Source organism: Cucurbita maxima, unplaced genomic scaffold (genome assembly GCF_002738345.1).
Source record: "Cucurbita maxima cultivar Rimu unplaced genomic scaffold, Cmax_1.0 Cma_Scf00004, whole genome shotgun sequence".
NCBI classification, from domain to species: Eukaryota; Viridiplantae; Streptophyta; class Magnoliopsida; order Cucurbitales; family Cucurbitaceae; genus Cucurbita; species Cucurbita maxima.
Window position 1 is genome coordinate 4,836,643 of NW_019272020.1, and position 19,166 is coordinate 4,855,808.

General features: G+C 36.6%; 5 protein-coding genes across 8 annotated transcripts; 2 read left to right on the forward strand and 3 right to left on the reverse strand.

The window, feature by feature from the left end:
• Positions 1-2,585: 2,585 nt before the first annotated feature.
• Positions 2,586-3,917, forward strand: LOC111478752. Of its 2 annotated transcripts, none has more exons than XM_023123184.1 (3): positions 2,586-2,774; positions 2,891-2,933; positions 3,601-3,917. In XM_023123184.1, the coding sequence occupies exons 1-3, from the start codon at positions 2,654-2,656 to the stop codon at positions 3,605-3,607; spliced, it is 171 nt and encodes a 56-aa protein (XP_022978952.1). In that variant the 5' UTR covers positions 2,586-2,653; the 3' UTR covers positions 3,608-3,917. The 2 variants fall into 2 exon arrangements, with proteins under 2 accessions (XP_022978952.1, XP_022978953.1); XM_023123185.1 differs by having other exon boundaries at positions 3,645-3,917.
• Positions 3,918-4,055: 138 nt separating this feature from the next.
• On the reverse strand, positions 4,056-6,746 carry LOC111478148. The gene is made up of 9 exons (XM_023122281.1): positions 6,520-6,746; positions 6,354-6,439; positions 6,053-6,197; positions 5,803-5,941; positions 4,869-5,047; positions 4,646-4,736; positions 4,498-4,556; positions 4,310-4,379; positions 4,056-4,229 (listed from the first exon to the last, which is right to left on the reverse strand). Exons 1-9 carry the CDS (start codon positions 6,610-6,612, stop codon positions 4,198-4,200), a joined length of 894 nt encoding a protein of 297 aa, XP_022978049.1. The 5' UTR covers positions 6,613-6,746; the 3' UTR covers positions 4,056-4,197.
• A 621-nt stretch (positions 6,747-7,367) lies between these two features.
• LOC111478149 lies at positions 7,368-9,844 on the reverse strand. The gene is made up of 5 exons (XM_023122282.1): positions 9,368-9,844; positions 8,907-8,994; positions 8,577-8,788; positions 8,308-8,484; positions 7,368-7,673 (listed from the first exon to the last, which is right to left on the reverse strand). The coding sequence occupies exons 1-5, from the start codon at positions 9,557-9,559 to the stop codon at positions 7,596-7,598; spliced, it is 747 nt and encodes a 248-aa protein (XP_022978050.1). The 5' UTR covers positions 9,560-9,844; the 3' UTR covers positions 7,368-7,595.
• Positions 9,845-10,304: 460 nt separating this feature from the next.
• On the reverse strand, positions 10,305-12,446 carry LOC111478146. 3 transcript variants are annotated; one of them, XM_023122276.1, is made up of 4 exons: positions 12,297-12,446; positions 11,573-12,216; positions 10,476-11,482; positions 10,305-10,431 (listed from the first exon to the last, which is right to left on the reverse strand). In XM_023122276.1, exons 1-3 carry the CDS (start codon positions 12,408-12,410, stop codon positions 10,546-10,548), a joined length of 1,695 nt encoding a protein of 564 aa, XP_022978044.1. In that variant the 5' UTR covers positions 12,411-12,446; the 3' UTR covers positions 10,305-10,431; positions 10,476-10,545. The 3 variants fall into 3 exon arrangements, with proteins under 3 accessions (XP_022978044.1, XP_022978042.1, XP_022978043.1); XM_023122274.1 differs by having other exon boundaries at positions 10,476-12,216; XM_023122275.1 differs by lacking the exon at positions 10,305-10,431 and having other exon boundaries at positions 10,473-12,216.
• A 3,575-nt stretch (positions 12,447-16,021) lies between these two features.
• Positions 16,022-19,018, forward strand: LOC111478145 (heat shock cognate 70 kDa protein 2). The gene is made up of 2 exons (XM_023122273.1): positions 16,022-16,357; positions 17,070-19,018. Exons 1-2 carry the CDS (start codon positions 16,144-16,146, stop codon positions 18,797-18,799), a joined length of 1,944 nt encoding a protein of 647 aa, XP_022978041.1. The 5' UTR covers positions 16,022-16,143; the 3' UTR covers positions 18,800-19,018.
• Positions 19,019-19,166: the final 148 nt, after the last annotated feature.

Here is a 19,166-nt window from a genome sequence, read left to right on the forward strand (position 1 = left end):
CCCTGTAGATATTGATAGTCTCTGAAAAGGTGAGAAGCAATCAAAGCTGCATTGCTTTATTATTGTTTTCTCACTCCATTCCTTTCTCTGGTGATCTTACTCATGAGCTTGAAGCGAACTCATCAGTTCATCAACGAAGAGTATTGATAGATCCTTAGCTTATTTTATGGCAGTCACCATATGATCAAACTTTAGAGTTAAGCTTCTCAACACCTTTACAACAATTGTTTCATCTAAAATTTTCTGCTGACTATTGTCATTGTTCTTGACAAAAAGTCAGCAATTGATTCGCTATTCGCCCTGAGCAGAGTTTCAAAATCATGTCTTAGAGATTGCAATTTTACTGTTATGACTTTTGAATCTCCTCGAAACTCTTTCGGTAGAATTGACCATACTTACTTTGATATGGTTGCTGCAGCAATTCGTGAAAAAAATAGTCTTATATATCTTGTTAAATTAACAATACGTGTCGTGTCGTGTCGTGTCGTGTCGTGGATAAGAGGATTTTCTTAATTTCTTCAAACTTTTTAAACACTGTTCCTCCAACTTGCTTTATTGGCTGTAAAGTTAGTATGTACAATGTGTGAGTCCTAAGAGACAAAGTAAGTACCTTTCCTAAAATTAAGGATAATCTAACTTTTTAAAATATAATAATTGAATAAATTATTATTTTTATTTATTTTTTATTTTTCGCAACTATCAAATAATCTAAATCAATTCAATTATGAAAGGTTAAAGTTCATTTTAATGGATATAATCTAAAATTTAATTTTATATTTAGGAATATAAATAATAAAGCTTTAAATTATTTATTTATTTATTTATATTAAAATTGTGGTGGCTTTGAAAGTTTCTAAAATTTGCACGACCACGTGAGTTAGAAAGTCAAAGTCTTAATTTCGTTCCAATAATGAAGAAGGCAGCTGCAAGGTGTCTGTGAGCTAAAGCAACCACTTCAAAAGACCACACGTGACTCATGCCATGTGATTTTTTTTTTTTTTTTTTTTTAATTATAAAACAACACATCTTTTTCTTTTTTCTTTTTTATAAAATATATATATATATCTTTTTCAAGGACAATGAGAATTAAATTATTTTAAAGATAAAAATTAGGATGTCGAATAAATTCAAAATCGACTATTAATTTATATATTATTAATTTTTAAATTTGACTTTAAATAAAATTTTGGAAATATTAATATGGTCGTGCTTTATTCTTAGTTAGATCACCTTATTTGACTCGACTATCAAACAAGCCAACACGTGTCTTTGACAATTAAACGTGTGGCTCATATGTACAATACAATTTAATTCAAACAAGTTACTAATGAAAATTATTACAATTTCCTAAATTTTTTGAATTTTAAATTTTAAATTTTGTTGGTTATTTATGACTTTAATTGGTATAACACCTAACGACCATTTTTTCTAAAATATTTTTTAAAAATAAATAAATAAAATTACACTTTTACCCCTAAAAGTGACATTTTTGGAGATGGAGAAGGGGGAAGAGAAAAAAAGGATTTTTAATTTTAAAAATCAAAAAGTATTTTTTATTTTGTTAAAAAATTAGAAAAGAATTATTTTTTAAATATATCACGTTATTTATTAAAAAATATGGTTTCTGTTTGAGCTGGATTTAGAATTTATCGATTTAATGTTTTATTATTTGTCTGAATCTTTAGAAACGTGAGTGTGTAGGAAAGGCCAATTAATTAACCTACCAAAGTAAGATTAAGATACCAAATCAAGATTGAAAATGATGATTAAGAAATAATTAGTTAAACTAATTGAGGATAATGGATTTTAGAGATATTATTAACGTTTTTTAATTGACTCATGATTTTTAAATTTTACAAATTGTAACCTCATCTCTCGTTATCTTCAAAGTTTAATATAAATTCCATAATTTTGTATTTTTTTAATAATTTTTTGTCCAATTAATTAAAATTGATTTGTTTTTTTTTTTGTTTTTATGTGGAATTTTGAGCACTACTTTGTACTTTAATATAAAAAAATCTTGCATACCCCGGTATTTATCGACAATAATATTTATTATTCTTAGTTGAATCACGAACTATTATGATTATGTTATCGAGTTACACCAACTTTAGAGATTTCCACTTAACACGTGGGAAATATAGAGGGAGCGAGAAAAGATTACTCCGTATTAATTAAATGTGACCAAATATGAAGATTATATTTCATATCTATCGCGGGTTGAAATATGAAAATTTGAATTTTTAAAAATGATGTTAGTAAAACATTATATTGTCCTTTTACTTATGAAATATTATTCAATTAATTAAGATATTCTACATTTTTAATCAAAATTATATCAAAAAATGGATAAAAATAGAAATTATCCAGGGAAAATTTATTTAAATAAGTAAACACTTAAAAATGGCGTCATGTAGATTCGAACCGGGAACTAAAATAAATTTTTATTTTTATTTAAAATAGTTGTGTTAATGGGATTGGGCTTGGCCCAGTTATGGATAAATTTTGTGGGCTTGACGGCATGTCTATTGGATTTATGTGGGCCGAGATTCTGAGTCGTCTCCATATAACCAAACAAGATCTGAGCTTACTGGTCCCCATTTTCACTTGTGAAAGGGAATCGAGACGAACGAACGCAGACAGTCGAAGGAAGATGAGGCAGTTCGATCCATGGCCGGTGTTTTTCAGGCGAGAATGGAAGAGGAATTGGCCGTTCCTTGTTGGTTTCGCCATAACTGGAACCCTTATTACCAAGATGACCGCCGGATTTTCTGGTATGACGATAGATTGCCATTATTTCTTGTTATTTCTTCTTGTTTCCTTCGTTTTTAGGTTTAATTTGACTCCTTCGATTCTTTCTGTATTGATTACTTGTTCGATTAATTTTCAGAGGAAGAGGTGAAGAACTCTCCATTCGTGCAGAGGCACAATCGGTATTGTCTCGGAACCCTAAATTTACTGATTCAGACTCAATCTCACATCCCGCACCTTGGATTTGCTTAGGAATTAAATCTATTGTCTGATACAGTTTCAATTTGTCTGTGGATTTCTGGTTTTAGTCTGAAAAGTCACGAATCCGTTAAAGAGAATTGTGCATTTATTATTGGTTTTCTGTTTTCTGAAATGGGGGTTTTATATTTACTTGAATGTGGTAGTCATAAATTGTTTTTGTGCATGTATTCCTTGCTTATTTCTCACTAATGGCCATTGATATATAATCATCGTGGTTGCATTGTTTTGGAGTATAATTGTTGATATTCCAGTATTTGATTGGAAGGGTATTCTAGAGAGAGGTTGAAAATCCATCATATATAACCCGAAATCATCTGTAGAGAGAAATGAAAAGAGGGTAACTCCATTTTGACGATAATCTGAAAGTTATTTGGAGTTATTGCGATTCTTTCCTTCACATACGTTCCAATGTTTGTGGAGTGATTGATTTTTCTCTAGATGTTATTGTGCACTCATATCTCTTGTTTATGTTCATGTTCATGTTCCAGTAATTTTGTATTATTGACTTTCTCCAGCGGAGAGATATATTCGGATTTTCATTTTTTTTCTTCTCTATTCCTTTCCCTTTTGTGGCGATTGTTGGTATGTAACATAGGAATGTGCTTGACAAGTTAATGCACTGCCTGCTGCAGGTGAATCCTTGGAGGGGAATTGGTGGCATTGCAGAATGTGATGTTTTTATTTGTACAAAATAACAGATGCTGCGGTTAGTTTTCAAGCCATTTGAAGCAAGTCTTGTCGGTACTTGTCAGTATTTCTCAAATTTGTAAGGATTTTGTGATGTTGTTTGCTTACATGAACACGAGTTGTTCTCTTTCGTAGCATCATTGGATTGAAAACTTTGGTGTTCTTTAATTTTGAATAATTGACCTTGTTCACGCTAGGATACATCAGTTGTTTCATGTTGCCGTACTACTTTTGACCTATCTCATTTCAAAACTATTTTGGAGTAGTAATTTCTAATTCTAGGTTTGTGGAGTTGATCATGCAGCCTAATATAATCGTGACGAGCTAATTAATCAATCAATCAATCAATCAATAAATACCCAATTCTAAATTAAAGTGGAATTAAGTGAGAGTATTCATGAAATGCAAAACAGAGGGCTCTCTAATTATTTGTATTTACATAACAGTTGGGGGAATTGAATGGTAAGAAAGGAATATTACCAAAACCACTCTAAACTTTTACCGCTTCCTTCCACCACCGCTCTTGCTGCCTGCACACCATCCAACTTTGTTTTATTTTATATTCTAAATTAATTAACTAATTTTTAAAAAATAATAATAATAAGCAAACCTCTTGGCTGTGATTGTTGTGGTGGCTGTATGTCTGGCAAGTCTTCCTGGATTCCTCGTAACTTTCGATCCTATATTACAAATTAATAATAATAATAATAATATCTTTAGTATTCAAACTTTGAGAGTGCAGAGATATTTTCATTAATATTTCAATTAGTTTGCAAATTAAATAAATAAAAAAGTTACCGAGTCGTAGACAGGCAGCTGGTTGCGCCAAAACTCCATGGTGGGCAGAAGTAATCGCCCTGAATCCATGAATTCAAATCCATTGGCCAAAACAAAACAAACAACAACCCATCGGCATTAGCCTCAACTTTGTTCTTATCATTCTCACCTGATCGTGATCGCCCATAACTCAAACATTCTGGAGATATCATACACTTTTTCTCCTCCCTTTGCCTTGCACGCACACCAACACCACTTCCCTGAATCAACCACCACCATCCCATAGACATTTTATGAGTTTCTTCAATCGAACCACACATTATCACACCAATCCAGTTCTAATCATCAACAGAATTGACAAACAAATGCAACAAATGCCAGAAATAACTTACAGGTGAATCGAAAACGATCTTCTTCTTCGCTTTCCTCCTAGATTCTTTCTCTTTTCTTCTTTTGTTTTCTACTTTTTCTTCTTGAATATCAGAACCAGTGAAAGGAACTGGAGCTTCAGCTGCACTTGTTGTCTGCATTATATCTTGAGCCATAGAATCTCCTTCATCCAATCCATTACCTTATTCACAACTTTTTCTCAGTTCTTACATTCATGAAGTTGAAATCAACTCAGTATTTTTAATAATGCAATGTCATGTTATAAAAGATTTAAAGAAAACCCAAAACCAGACACAGATATTTTTTTTTGTGATTCAACACGTCGGTTAGAAAAAGGAACGACGCATTCCTTAAAAGGGTGTGAAAACCTCTCTCTAGAGGAAGCGTATTAAAACCTTGAGGGGAGCCTAGAAGGGAAAGTTAAAAAAGAATAATATCCGTCTGCAGTGGGCTTGGAAATCCTTGAGGGGGAGCCTAGAAGGGAAAGTCCAAAAAGAATAATATCCGTTAGGCTGTTAAAAATGGTATCAAAGCCAGACATCGGGTGGTGGTGTGCCAACGAGGACACTAGACCCTCAAGTGAGGTGGATCGTGAGATTCCACATAGGTTGGAAAGGGGAACAAAATATTGCTTATAAGGGTGTGGAAACCTCAAGGGGTAGATTGTGAGATCTCACATTGTTGTAGAGGGGAGCAAAACATTCCTTATAAGGGTATGAAAACTTCTCCCTAGTGGACGTTTTAAAACCTTGAGGGGAAGCCCGGAAGGGAAAGCTCAAAGAGAAGAATATGGGTTGTTATAGATTACTGGGAAGAACTTTGGACCTTTTAATCAAGATCGATTGTGCTTAACAAGTGTTTGACATGACATGAGCCCAACAAGAAGAGTGTCCCACATGCGCTTATCTACCAATAGTAATTTGAAAATGCACTTACTTTTCGATCTACAACGCAAACTGTCTGTATCAGAAATATTTCCCCTAGCAGCAGTATTATCAAAAGCTTCTCCCTGGAAGCAATTTGCTGCATAAGTTTCCCAGTTGGGAGGAAACCCAAACACAAAATGCTTGAAAACCTGTTTATAGTGAAAGCTACATCAAACCCAAATGAAAGCACCAGGAAATATAGGAAACAAGTGGAAATCAAATAACCACAAATTTAGCAGTAGCTTATTTGACATCCAAACCTCGGCCGTGAAGCCATTATCAGTAGTACGAAGTTTGTTTATGAAACCCTTAAGAACAACACAGATCCCATCAGCAGTCTCCAGAGTGAAAACATCGAATCTCTTAACAATGGGAGCAGAAGAAAATACTCGAACAGGTTGTCCCCTAAAACAAGCCAATAAAGAAAAACAGTCTAGAAAGAAACCCCCAGAAGAAATTCTCGAGTCGCTTCACGAAATGGCAACAGATAGATGCAAGATGTGAAAGAAAACAGAGAGAATCACAAAGAAAACCCCAAAACGGGAGACAAAGTATGATTACGGTGTGGATGTTAGCCCAGCGACGGCAAGCGATTTCTCATTGGAGTCATTTTCAGCTCTGATTAACCACCAATCGAGCAAACAAACCTTATTTTTCGATCAATTAGACATACAATCAGAATCAGATGAATAAAAGTAATTGAAGGAAAGTTTGAAGGAGCGCTTACTGTTTTCTGGAAGTAAGAAAGTGCAGCGCGGGTGGGGATTTTGGTGTCGCTGATGGGGGTTGTTGGTCGATGCAATTCTGGAGTAGAAGCCATGGCGTTTGCGAAATTCGCCTGAGATTTTGAGAGGGATTTGCTTACATTAGGTTTTTGGCTCTTTTTTTCTGGGGAAGGTTTTGAAATTCATCGAGGAGAACGGCACCGGCGCGCGGGAATGCTTTACAGCCACACTCCATTGCTTGTTGTGATATTTACAGTTCCCAAATTTTACAATCTTACCCTCTTCTGCCACGTTTGACATTTTATATTATATTAATTTAAATTTGTCATCTTAATTATTTGCTTTATATATACTTTATTCGTTCAAATATTAACTAAATTCAAAAAGTCAAATAATCAAATTGTGCTTCTTATATTTTTATTTTTATTGCATTTATTTTTTTAAATCATATATTATAAATTCCATAGAAATCCATAGGATTTCATTTATACGACGTTACAATTTCAATAACAATCAAGATCACGAGATTATGCACAAAAACCAATTGAGTTACACACACACTTAGTGAGCCAGGAATAACTAGCTACTCCTAACTAACTTGATTAGGTGGAGATTTTAATTTCGTGCTCGACCACAAAATACAAAAGCTAGTTTTATTAAAAATGTACACAATCTAAAATGTTACATAAGTCGAATACTTAGAGAAGTTGTTCGAGTATAAGGAATTCAAATATCAGTGAACAATCATAGGGTAAGACATCGAACCATAAATCTTTAGAACGAGAATAGAATGTTTTATCGACATAAAATATCTTCGTGTTGAAATTCAAAGCATAGGATAGAGGGAAAATATCAAATATATGAATGCATAAACTAGGAGTGGCATTAAAACATTAAAGAGAAGACAATTCATAGCTTTTCATCTTGAGTTTCATCACAAGGAACAGCCAAAGTGGGTTTGGCTTGATTGAATATCACAACCAAAATGACTTCATAATATGTTGGCATCAACAGCTCAATGCTGGTCTCAAAGAAAAGAAGTTTACGTATAGAGGAAATTAATGAAACAAAAACAACCTTAAAATATGTCTTGGTGGAAGTGTCCTGAAACAGATTGTGCCCTCTGCAGATGGAGATTCAATGTGTAATTTCTTACCTGCACAAAGACAATTCATAGCAACATAAGAATTTGTAGCATGTATTACAAAAGCAAATTTTTGGCATAACTTCTCGTAATAATCTTGGATCGAGTAACAACTAACGAGGGAGGACTATTGACTATTCGAATCATAAGCTGCATATTCAACAGTCTTAACTTCATATAATCTTGTTTCGAGTCAGAGTCTATATGATTCCCCGGCTATGGTGTTCTAATTCTATGCATTTGCGTGTACTTAAATTCCAATTCGAATTACAAAATCAACAGGCACGTTAAAAATTGAGTCATAGAATTACTACGTTCCTCCATAACATAACAAAAATGTGTAACAGCCCGTTACGTATCTCTGTCATCCTCACGATTTTAAAACGCGTCTGATAGGAAGAGGTTTCCACACCCTTATAAGGAATGCTTCGTTCTCCTCTCCAACGGATGTGGATCTCACAAAATGTAGCCTTCTAACATTCCAGAATATTACCAGGACAGCTAAGTTTATTAGGAACAAAAGATAAGTAACATACTAACAAGGATGAAGACGATGATGTAAAAAAAAGTTAGCGATTGCAAGGATTTTAGCACATGCCGTGATAACTCGAAGCAAAAAAAACTATGAAGGAGTACATCTGCATACCTCTAAACTTTGAATTTGTTCTTGATACTGGCATAAGACGTGCTTTAACTGATGGACTTCTCTCGTCTTCTCTTCTTGCTCAAGATTCCGCTCGTGCTGAATGGCGACCGCTCTCTTTAAAATTTGGTTGTCATTTACCAAGCTTTGCAAATGCCCCTTCAAAGAAGCATGCTTTAACTGCAACATAATGTGGAGAGAAACGAAAATTTAACCTTTTACACTTCATCAAAAGGAAATTGAACAGTCTATGGATAATAATTCCACACTACCTCCTCTGATTCTCTTGAATGCACAGTTACATTATGTTCAAAAGCTTCTAAAATCCTTGCGGCTCGAATTCTAGCATCACCAACATCAACTGCGCTTCCCATTTCTTGCACAAACATGTCCACCCACTTGGATCCATGCATTCCATATCCTTCACCAATGGCCGAACCAGCATCGGTGGCTTCTTCGACCTTCTCGTGTGACATTTGGCTGCCTGATTTCAGAAAAACCCGATTCGCTTAGAATAAGATATCAAGGCCATGTATATATTTTCAGTCATCAAACCTGTTTAAACCAATGTCAAACGACACACATGTATAATAACAATTTACATGTAGCTGTTCTCTCATCTGGGACCGTAGAACAATTTCCAATCGTCGCAGAATCGACACGAGCACTAAAATCATCAAAGGAAGGCACCTGTAGAGCATCACTTGCATATTTAATCTTCAAATTATGATCATAAGAACAGTTTCGACCCGCTAAACATGCACACAAAGGATAATCAGATCTTCCAAAAGCTTTAATTAATGACAAATTGGTTGATTATAATGCCAATGAATATCCTGATATCAAACCATCTTTATGTCATTCATTTCTGATTACATCTAGAAGCATTGGTTACAAACAGACAGAATCAATCAAGTGGAGAAGAAACAGTACTCCATAAAAAATTAAAAATAAAAACCTACAGAACTTTTCATTTGAAAATTTGATGGAAAGGCTGAAACCAATAATCCAAAATAAACTAAAAACGGAATTCATAAAACAACTGATGATCCTGGAAACAAACCTCGGCACCGACTCCAGGGAACATCTGAAGCAAAACCGAAGCAGAATCCTCATGTCCAGACCCGAACTCCGATCGGGTCGGGGATCCGAAACTAGACCACCGGGACCTCTTAGCGGAAGAACAGGCCGTCGGAGAAGAAGATCCAAAGATCTCCTCAAACCCAACCCGCTTTCCACAGACTCCAGCCGACATGGCCTCCTCCTCCTTAAACCCCCAAATTTATCGGATCAAAAACCCTAGAACGAAATTCCCAAATACGAAAAGGCGGAAAAACCCCAGAAAATCAGAAATCAAAAGCCTCTATGGTTCTAAAACAGAGATCGTCGGTGATCGAAAAATCGCCGCAATTCTGGAGAGGCAATCTGTTTGAAAACGTAGAAACAGATAGAAATAATGTAGAGAGAAATTGAGGGAATAGGGTTTGATTAAGGGAAAGAGAAGGAGCAGGTTGAAAGAGGGGAGGGTGAGGCGAGATTTTGGCGTTTAATGTGGGTTGGAATCTTTAGATATTTCCACCATTGAAGTTTACAGTTACGGTAGATGCACGAAAAAGATAAAAAGTATATCTGTGCACAACATTATAGGGGAGACCAAATATACATTACTTTTTTATTTTTTTATTATTTCTTAAAATCTTTATTTATCGGGGTGCAACTAGTTGTCAATCTTTTCTGTCTGAATTATAGGTTATCTAAAACACTTTCTCTCGAACATGATCGAGACTCAAGCATACATCAGAACTTCAATTTTTATACCGCTAACTTATTTATTGAATTAAAATAAGTGTCTCATAATCGCTATTTCACTTAGCATAGTCAAGTTCAAATACTTATTTCAACCGAGTGAGACTTGCACATGCTATGAGTGGGGTGCAAGTTGCTCCGGACCAAAAGCTCAGGGTAATCAAGAGACTAGGTTAATTTTTTAATGCAATTATTGCAACAAAAAACAAAAAAAAAAAAAAGTAAACTTTGCACAAATCAAGATATATCAGGCCTAATAAGTTGCTTGCCTTTTGATTTAAAAAACAATCAAGGCATTTAAGTCCCTGTTTGTTATTTGAACTTGCTACCCATACAAGTTTCTCAAGCTTTTGCACTACTCAGACCATAAACTTCGCCCGATAGCTGCAAAGTTCTTGATATCTAATATAGATATATCGCTATGGTTTTGATATCTTATGCACAGTGAGCATCAACTTTTCTTGAAAGTTCTTGCAAATCAATATGAATGGATGGATTCTCCAGTTTCAGCAGTTGATGCACTTCCTTCTCCATCGCCATTGTTTCTCTCATCAAGCATTCCATACAAAACCCAATTGAACTCAAGCGTTGTGTCATTTGGCCTTTCAGATTTGCCTCATCTTCACCATTTCTGTAAGCTTCGCTCAGAATTTCATTTGCATGTTGGCAGAAGGAACCCATAATTTTCTCAATATCTTCTTCACTGAGAGCTAGAGCTCTGCTTCCATGGTTTGAACCCTTTCCCATCTCCTGGTTTTTGCTCTGCAATTCCTTCAAGGACTTTATCAGGCTCACCTTCTCCATGAACTTCAAAGAACATCCAACTTTTTTGCTGAATGCCTCCATGTCTTCACTTAAGTTAGAACTGTTGAGTTCTAGAGACAGAGACCTCATTTCATGCCTCAGAAATTGTAAGATATCTACTGATTTTTGCAGAGATTTCACAAGATTATCGTAGCAGGTAGCTTGGAAAGGTGTAGTCCAGAAATTTGGCTCAAACCCAGCTTCTATAATGAATTTTTCTAATTGACTAACATGGAATTTCAGATTTTTGTGCTGTTCTATCAATGGAATCAAAGTAGAAGAAGATTCAGACGAGTTCTTATGGGGAATAAGGATTACCCTCTTGATGCAATCTTGAAGGATCTCTAAAGTTGTTGAGAACTCTGTTTTTGTCAAAGTTGCTGCTCTTGTTGGGTTGAAAACAACCTCCACGGTCAGATAACAGAGCAATCCAATGCAAGCTTCTATGATTCTAGCATTTGCAAACTCAGATGGAATGCCGTAGTTCTTCCTCCCAAGAACAAGCAACGCGCCTAATGCTGAGGCGATGCCACCAGATTGACCATACATTCTGCTATGGATTAGAAAGCTGGAAAAAACAACCCATGGGAGAAGAGGTAAGAGCCATAGATACTCATATTTACGCAAAATAAAACAGCATATGACGCCGTAGATTGACCCCATTGCCGTCCCTTGAGCTCGAGCATTGGCGACTGTAAATATTGCTTGTCTCTCAGTTGCAAAGCTGATGGCAACCGTCAATCCTGACCAATACCCATTTCGCTTTGTGTAAGTCAGACCCAGATACACGGCAAAACTCAACGTAATCGAGCATTTCAGCGCAAAACAAAAACTCTTGGATGTAGGCAACATGTTCGACGAAATGCCCCAATGAGTCTTTTTTGTGCAATCGTCCCCCAACTCAGTTGCCTCTCCCCCATGGAGTCTCCGACCTATTTTCACCTCGGAGACGAGATTCCGGGAACCGGCGGCGGAGGTTGAGTCATACAGAAGGATTTCCATACACCGCAAGAAGAACGAAACCGGCAGAATTTGAGGGATAATGGGAGAAATATTAATCGGCCGATGGGTTGAGAACGCGGGCTTCTTCTCCGGCGCAGTAGTGAAATTGAGCTGCTGTAGGTTCAAGATGGCCTTGGGTTTGAGATCGTTGAGCAAATTGCAGAGTTCTTCGTCCATTGCTCCGAAGGCAATGGAAGGGGAAGTCAGGGCAGCTTCCATTCCTCTCATTGCAACTTCAATTTCTTCCAACTTTTCTGCAATGTCGATGCCCGTCTGTGACCTTTCCCAGATCATTCCTCCCTGTGTTCATACCAAAAAGGCTTGCATTAACCACTAAAATCCGAATTGCTACCGTGAAATTGAGGGTGAAGTTATCATACCATATTTGCTTTGATACTTTGAAGAAGCTTTGTTCCATATGTCGATAGCGACTTGGCGTCGGCCATTGACGCAGCTGCCTCTGCTTTGCTCCTCGCGCCCAACCCATCCACCATGGCCGCCGTTCTCTCGCAGCCATTCTCAATATAGCCCCTACTAAGTTTCCTCATCTGCACTCGCACCAAATCAATTTATATATTTTTTAAAAAAATTATTATAATTTTATTTCCACGTCAAATAATAATCTCAACTAATTTAAATACTTTATTTATACAATTGAAATGTTTTTTTTATTAGATTTTGATGGGTTTTGTTTTAATTATTTAATTATTTATTCTTTTGTCTCGTGCAAAATTAAAAGAAATTATAGGTCAAACGTTTTAAAATTTTAATATATTTAGTTATATATCTTCAATATATTTTTTTTATTATGATGTGATGCTTTAAAAAAATTAAAAAAATAAATAACTTTTAATACACATTTTTATTATATTAATACTCGAGTTTGAGCTACAATTTCAGCATTACAACTCAAAACCAAATAATTATCCTTTAAATTATATATATAATCAAAATTTTATTTTAACTAAAATTTTGGTCGTGATTATGAAAATTTCTGGACCTTGATTTTACCTGGAAGGAGGCAAGCTGTGGGTAGGGAAGCATCATGGCGGCGACGGCGGCGAGAGCTCCGGCAGCCGTACTGGACGCAACACGAATTGGGTGCATATAAAAACTCGTCTGACCGCCGTGAATCACCGTCCCGACGTACACGATCACAAGCTGTCCAAACGCGATTCGCTTCGTCAGCAAGTGGGTCCGCTCCGGCAAAGCCACCATAAACGCACTGACGGCCACAGCCGCTGTCGCCGACGCGCTACCAGTGAACCGCTCCGGTCTGATCAGCCACAAGCACGGTACAGACGAGAGCAACACGAACGCCACCGCCCACATCACGTGCCACACGCCCATCACAGCGTCGCCAATAGAAACGGCGTCGGAAAGCAATATGGAAATGACGGTGACGTAAGAGAAAGCCGAGAACGCCAATAAGTGCTTCACAGGCGCTGGTCCGAACACCGTGATGGCGCCGATTATGGCACATGCCAAAGCCGCTCGTAGAGCCGAGCAGAGGCGCATCCTCCATAGCACTGCCGTCATCACCGCCACCGGCATTATCGGCCGTTGTATGTATGCGGGGTATATAAGAGGAAGAAGAGGGCTATGTTTAAAAATAAGAGATTTTTGGTTGACAGTGGGATAGAGGAATACTCCGACCATAGATTTTATAATTAAATTACCATAGGTCACTGCCCGAACATTTTTCTACGACATGATTATAATACGTGTCTGTCTATATTTCATATATTTTCACGTTCTATATCGTTACTTTTTATAGAAAGTATGGTTAAAATTATTAAGTTCTTTCACCTCTCTCCCAAGTAAAATTTATTAATTTTTAAAAAAATTAATACCACATTATATAAACTTTTTGTACACTCTTACAATAAATTGGGATATTAATCTTATAAGAACAACCATTAATATAAGAAAAATTCCAACTTTATCCCTGAATGAATTTGGGTCATTGACCAAAACAAAAATATCAATATTTTGGAATATTGTGGATTAAAATATTATGAAATTTTAAACTTAAAAGGATTAAGGGGTTGATCAAATTTCAATTAATTTACATTATTTGTGTTTTATATTAAATGCCAATCATTTATTGAGTTACTTAAATGCCAAGTTGAGCTAGTCAAATATTAACGTAGAAGGTTATTTTTGTCAATTTCCCATTAGCGCATCAATAAACCAATAAATCGAGTTTTTTTAGTTCAAACACCGTATAAATAAAATAAATGCTAATTTAATTTGGAGTTCCAAAAATCTAGGTGGAAATATCATAAAAAATAACAGATATTTATGGGAGAATAATAAAATAATTGTTTTTTAAAATATCTAAATAAATATTTTAAATTATTGTTTATATTATAGTTATTTCTTACATTTTTATTGATGTGAAAATGTTGATGTAGTCACTTTAATGCATTAGGCATGTTTTTATAATGAATTTATGAATTAAACCATGTTGATTGAGCAAAATACTATTTCGTTAAACACGTTAATGGAGTGAGATATAAGATTTTAAATAAAAATACGAGTTTTGAAATTTTTAAATATTAAAATATATTTAGAGATGATTGATTCTTTGCTAGGTGGGTTATTAGTGGCCGAACGGTTTATATCGTTTGTAACAACTGACAGTTGTGATGGATGAGTCCCTAGACTTTGGAAGTTTTGCCTATAGTGGGGAAGATTGAACGTACACATGTACTTGATCAATCTTTTTTTTTTTATTTTTTTTATTTACTTTCATAAATATTTCGAAATGATAATTGAGATTTGTTAAGATGTAAGATGAAAATCGAGACATAGAACAAATGTAATAGTGTTTCAGTCTTAAATTATGTTCTAGGTGGACACACTTGTTTTGGGACTTGACTTTCATGAAATACTATAATGAATTTCTACTCGAATCTAATTTTGAAATAACATGCGTATTTTTTAAATAATATGCAAAGTCATATTTTTATGAGCCAATTGTAATATACGTGTACGTATTGAGTTAATGACAGATATAAATAATCAATTTTTTGCTTATACTTTTAAATTTTTATAAAGGATATTTTGAATGACGTGGACTTCACATCGGTCTTAAATGACAATTGTGCAGCTAACAATAATTAAGTTCTATATTACTTAAAATCGTTTATGAACGCTAATTTAATATTTTTCATTATCCAAATATGAATGTGACTTGGCGATAATTAAGGTATATACGATCATATAAAAATAAAGTAAAAGAACAAATGGTAATATAAGACGTGTCGGCCCAATTCATGTGGGCCATTTGCTACAGTATAGCCCAATTCATGTGGGCCATTTGCTACAGTATAGCCCAATCCCTGCGGCCCATCTTTCAAAGCTTATTGGTTAGAAGGATCAGAAATTGTCACACGATTTTATTATTAAATTTATATAAATAGACAAATTTCGGGATTTTCATTAGATTTTTGGTTAATACAATGATTAATGTGAAATTCTCTCATAGCATAAGCCTGAAAGGAAAAGTTTAAAGAGGATAACATACGTTAGCAGTGAGTTTGAGCCATTACAAATAATATCAAAAATAGACCTTAGACATTGTGGACGTTGGACTCCCAAGTAAGGTGGATTGTGAGATCCTACGTATGTTAGCGAGGATGCTGACCTTCAAGAAGATGAACTGTGAGATTACACATTGGACAATATCTAATAGTAAACCTTTGAGAGGATGAATTGTAAGATCTTATATTGAACAGTATTATACAAATTTAGAAGAATTAATGGTGATATTTTTTTTAAACTATTCTCAAAATTTAAAAAATATTTATTTTGTATTATGATTTATGAGACATGTGATTAAAATGATAATTAAAAAAAGAAAAAAGAAAAAAGAAAAAATGAATTTTGGTTCCGGATTCGCTGGATGTGATGCGCCAGGGAAGGAGGTGGGAAAATACATGGAGGGAGAGGGAAAGGGGGAAATCTGAAGTCTAACTCAGACCTTGTCCAAGGAAATCCGACCGTTCATTCTCTTTCCAATCCAACGGGTCAGAAACACAATAGGGCTCCGAACCTTCTCGAATTTTTGAGTTCTCTGGTTATATATAATCATCTCGTTTCCATCTCTTCTCCACTTCATATAACCTAGTTTCGCCTCTTTCGTCCGTTTCTCTTTTTCCTTTCAGATCTCCCTTTCCATTTCTCTGTTCTTCCTTGCTAGCACCGTATCAGAACAAGAAAATGGCCGGCAAGGGAGAAGGTCCGGCTATCGGAATTGATCTCGGAACCACCTACTCTTGCGTTGGTGTCTGGCAGCACGACCGTGTTGAGATCATTGCTAATGATCAGGGTAACAGGACCACCCCTTCCTACGTTGCCTTCACCGACTCCGAGCGTTTGATCGGTGATGCGGCCAAGAACCAGGTCGCCATGAACCCAATTAACACCGTTTTCGGTAAGATCTAACTTCTTGTCTTGCAAGTTTTTCTTTGTTTCTAGATCTGTCGTTTATTTATTTCTGTAAGACTTTTCTACGGCTTTGTTATGACTACTTGTCATTGGTCATAGTTGCCTTGGTTTTTTGTAGTTTTATTAATTTTGTTCCTGATTATTGTGATTGGCTCTGAATATATTCGTATTTTGTAGATCTAGTTTTTTTCTTGGAAGTTCTTTTGGATCTAAGTCTTGTTTGAGTTTTAATCCGTATATTGTGGATCCGTTGTGTTCAGTTATATCATGACTTAGATATTTTCCACGACTGTAATTTAGTTTTGACTAGATCGACGAGAATAATTATTTAGACATGGAGAGCACTTTTGTGCTTTCTGTAGGTTCTGTTGGCCTTTCTTTTACTGTTTTCTGGGAATATGAAATTGACTGGATCATTCTACTTCGATTTCAAGTATGAACTTGGGAATATGAGTTTTTTTTTACTGATTTCCCTTGTGTGTTTAGTTTGATTTATTAGAGCAACCTGTATCAGTTGTAGTGTTACGTTAGTGACAAATATTTTGATGTCTTCTGGCATCGAGGATTTCATTCATGTAAGAAACAATCGCATGATAATGTTGATGTTGTGAACCTGTCCTGTATATGTCTTCGAATTTCCTTTTGATATGTTTGGTTAATTGTGTTTTCAACTGAATGACCTGATTAACTGCGTGCAGATGCTAAGAGGTTGATTGGTAGAAGATTCAGTGACGCTCCCGTCCAAAGCGACATTAAGCTGTGGCCATTCAAGGTCATCGCAGGTCCTGGTGACAAGCCAATGATTGTTGTTAGCTACAAGGGAGAAGACAAGCAGTTCGCCGCTGAAGAAATCTCTTCCATGGTTCTCATCAAGATGCGTGAAATTGCCGAAGCTTACCTCGGTTCCACTGTGAAGAACGCCGTGGTAACTGTTCCTGCTTACTTCAACGATTCTCAACGTCAGGCCACCAAGGATGCTGGTGTCATTGCTGGTCTCAATGTCATGAGAATTATCAATGAGCCCACGGCCGCTGCCATTGCCTACGGACTTGACAAGAAGGCAACCAGTGTCGGTGAAAAGAATGTTCTGATTTTTGATCTAGGTGGTGGTACTTTTGATGTTTCTCTACTTACAATTGAAGAGGGTATCTTTGAGGTGAAGGCTACTGCTGGAGATACTCACCTTGGAGGTGAGGATTTTGACAACAGATTGGTCAACCACTTTGTCCAGGAGTTCAAGAGGAAGAACAAGAAGGACATCAGTGGCAACCCAAGAGCTCTTAGAAGGCTGAGGACATCTTGTGAGAGAGCCAAGAGGACTCTCTCATCCACTGCTCAAACCACCATCGAGATTGATTCCTTGTACGAAGGAATCGACTTCTACTCAACAATTACCCGTGCCAGATTTGAAGAATTGAACATGGATCTTTTTAGGAAGTGTATGGAACCCGTTGAGAAGTGTTTGAGGGATGCCAAGATGGACAAGAGCACCGTACACGATGTTGTTCTTGTTGGAGGATCTACTAGGATTCCAAAGGTCCAACAGTTGTTGCAAGATTTCTTCAACGGTAAGGAGCTGTGCAAGAGCATTAACCCTGATGAAGCCGTTGCCTACGGTGCTGCAGTTCAAGCTGCCATCTTGAGTGGTGAGGGCAACGAGAAGGTCCAGGATCTTCTTCTCTTGGATGTGACTCCTCTTTCCCTTGGTTTGGAAACCGCCGGAGGTGTCATGACTGTTCTGATTCCAAGGAACACCACAATTCCCACAAAGAAGGAGCAGGTATTCTCTACCTACTCTGACAACCAGCCCGGTGTGTTGATCCAAGTGTACGAAGGTGAAAGAACCAGGACCCGTGACAACAACTTGCTTGGAAAATTCGAGCTCTCCGGTATCCCTCCAGCTCCCAGGGGTGTTCCTCAAATCACAGTGTGCTTTGACATCGATGCCAACGGTATCTTGAACGTCTCTGCCGAAGATAAGACCACCGGCCAGAAGAACAAAATCACGATCACGAACGACAAAGGAAGACTCTCAAAGGAGGAGATCGAGAAGATGGTTCAAGAAGCAGAGAAGTACAAGTCTGAGGATGAGGAGCACAAGAAGAAGGTGGAAGCGAAGAACGCCTTGGAGAACTACGCTTACAACATGAGGAACACAGTGAACGACGAGAAGATCGGTGCCAAGCTTTCCCCGGCCGACAAGAAGAAGATTGAAGACGCCATCGAGCAAGCCATCCAGTGGCTCGATGCCAACCAGCTGGCGGAGGCCGATGAATTCGAGGACAAGATGAAGGAGTTGGAGAGCATCTGCAACCCAATCATCGCCAAGATGTACCAAGGTGCCGGAGCTGACATGGGCGGTGGTGCTGATGACAGCGTCCCTGCGGGCGGTAGCGGTGCAGGTCCAAAGATCGAGGAAGTCGACTAAGCCTTCTATCTCTCTTTCTACAACGTCGGTCATTGTCTTGCTTGTTTTTTATTTTTCTTTTTTGAACATCGATTTTGAAGAATTATTATCCTTGGGTGGCTTGAATTAGTGAAAGCCACTCCCCCCTGTTCACCGGCCTATTTTATTTTTGCTTCTCTATATTCTATTGGAAAGACATTTTAGTGGTTGAAATTAAAATTATTTTCTTTGTCATTTGAATTCCGGTTGGTTATTTGGCGATATATCTAACATTATTCTCTTATTATTGTGGGTGAGATTCTTGTCAGTTATTAAGAAAAAAAAAAATAGAAACTGAAAGAACAAGCAACCTTCTTGAAATCACATCTTATTCTCACTTTACCCACGA

What these genes read in the sequence shown, in the direction of transcription:
- LOC111478752 (XM_023123184.1), top strand. Translation starts at nt 2,654, where the DNA reads ATGAGGCAGTTCGATCCATGGCCGGTGTTTTTCAGGCGAGAATGGAAG. An exon ending in GATGACCGCCGGATTTTCTG is followed by an intron (nt 2,775 to 2,890) that starts GTATGACGATAG and finishes ATTAATTTTCAG; the next exon opens with AGGAAGAGGTGAAGAACTCT.
- LOC111478145 (XM_023122273.1), top strand. Translation starts at nt 16,144, where the DNA reads ATGGCCGGCAAGGGAGAAGGTCCGGCTATCGGAATTGATCTCGGAACC. An exon ending in CCCAATTAACACCGTTTTCG is followed by an intron (nt 16,358 to 17,069) that starts GTAAGATCTAAC and finishes AACTGCGTGCAG; the next exon opens with ATGCTAAGAGGTTGATTGGT.
- LOC111478149 (XM_023122282.1), bottom strand. Translation starts at nt 9,559, where the DNA reads ATGTCGGCTGGAGTCTGTGGAAAGCGGGTTGGGTTTGAGGAGATCTTT. An exon ending in AGATGAGAGAACAGCTACAT is followed by an intron (nt 8,789 to 8,906) that starts GTAAATTGTTAT and finishes TTCTGAAATCAG; the next exon opens with GCAGCCAAATGTCACACGAG. An exon ending in AACAAATTCAAAGTTTAGAG is followed by an intron (nt 7,674 to 8,307) that starts GTATGCAGATGT and finishes GTCTTTGTGCAG; the next exon opens with GTAAGAAATTACACATTGAA.
- LOC111478146 (XM_023122274.1), bottom strand. Translation starts at nt 12,410, where the DNA reads ATGGTGGATGGGTTGGGCGCGAGGAGCAAAGCAGAGGCAGCTGCGTCA. An exon ending in AAAGTATCAAAGCAAATATG is followed by an intron (nt 12,217 to 12,296) that starts GTATGATAACTT and finishes GTATGAACACAG; the next exon opens with GGAGGAATGATCTGGGAAAG.
- LOC111478148 (XM_023122281.1), bottom strand. Translation starts at nt 6,612, where the DNA reads ATGGCTTCTACTCCAGAATTGCATCGACCAACAACCCCCATCAGCGAC. An exon ending in TTTCTTACTTCCAGAAAACA is followed by an intron (nt 6,440 to 6,519) that starts GTAAGCGCTCCT and finishes TCGAAAAATAAG; the next exon opens with GTTTGTTTGCTCGATTGGTG. An exon ending in ACAACAATCACAGCCAAGAG is followed by an intron (nt 4,230 to 4,309) that starts GTTTGCTTATTA and finishes GATGGTGTGCAG; the next exon opens with GCAGCAAGAGCGGTGGTGGA.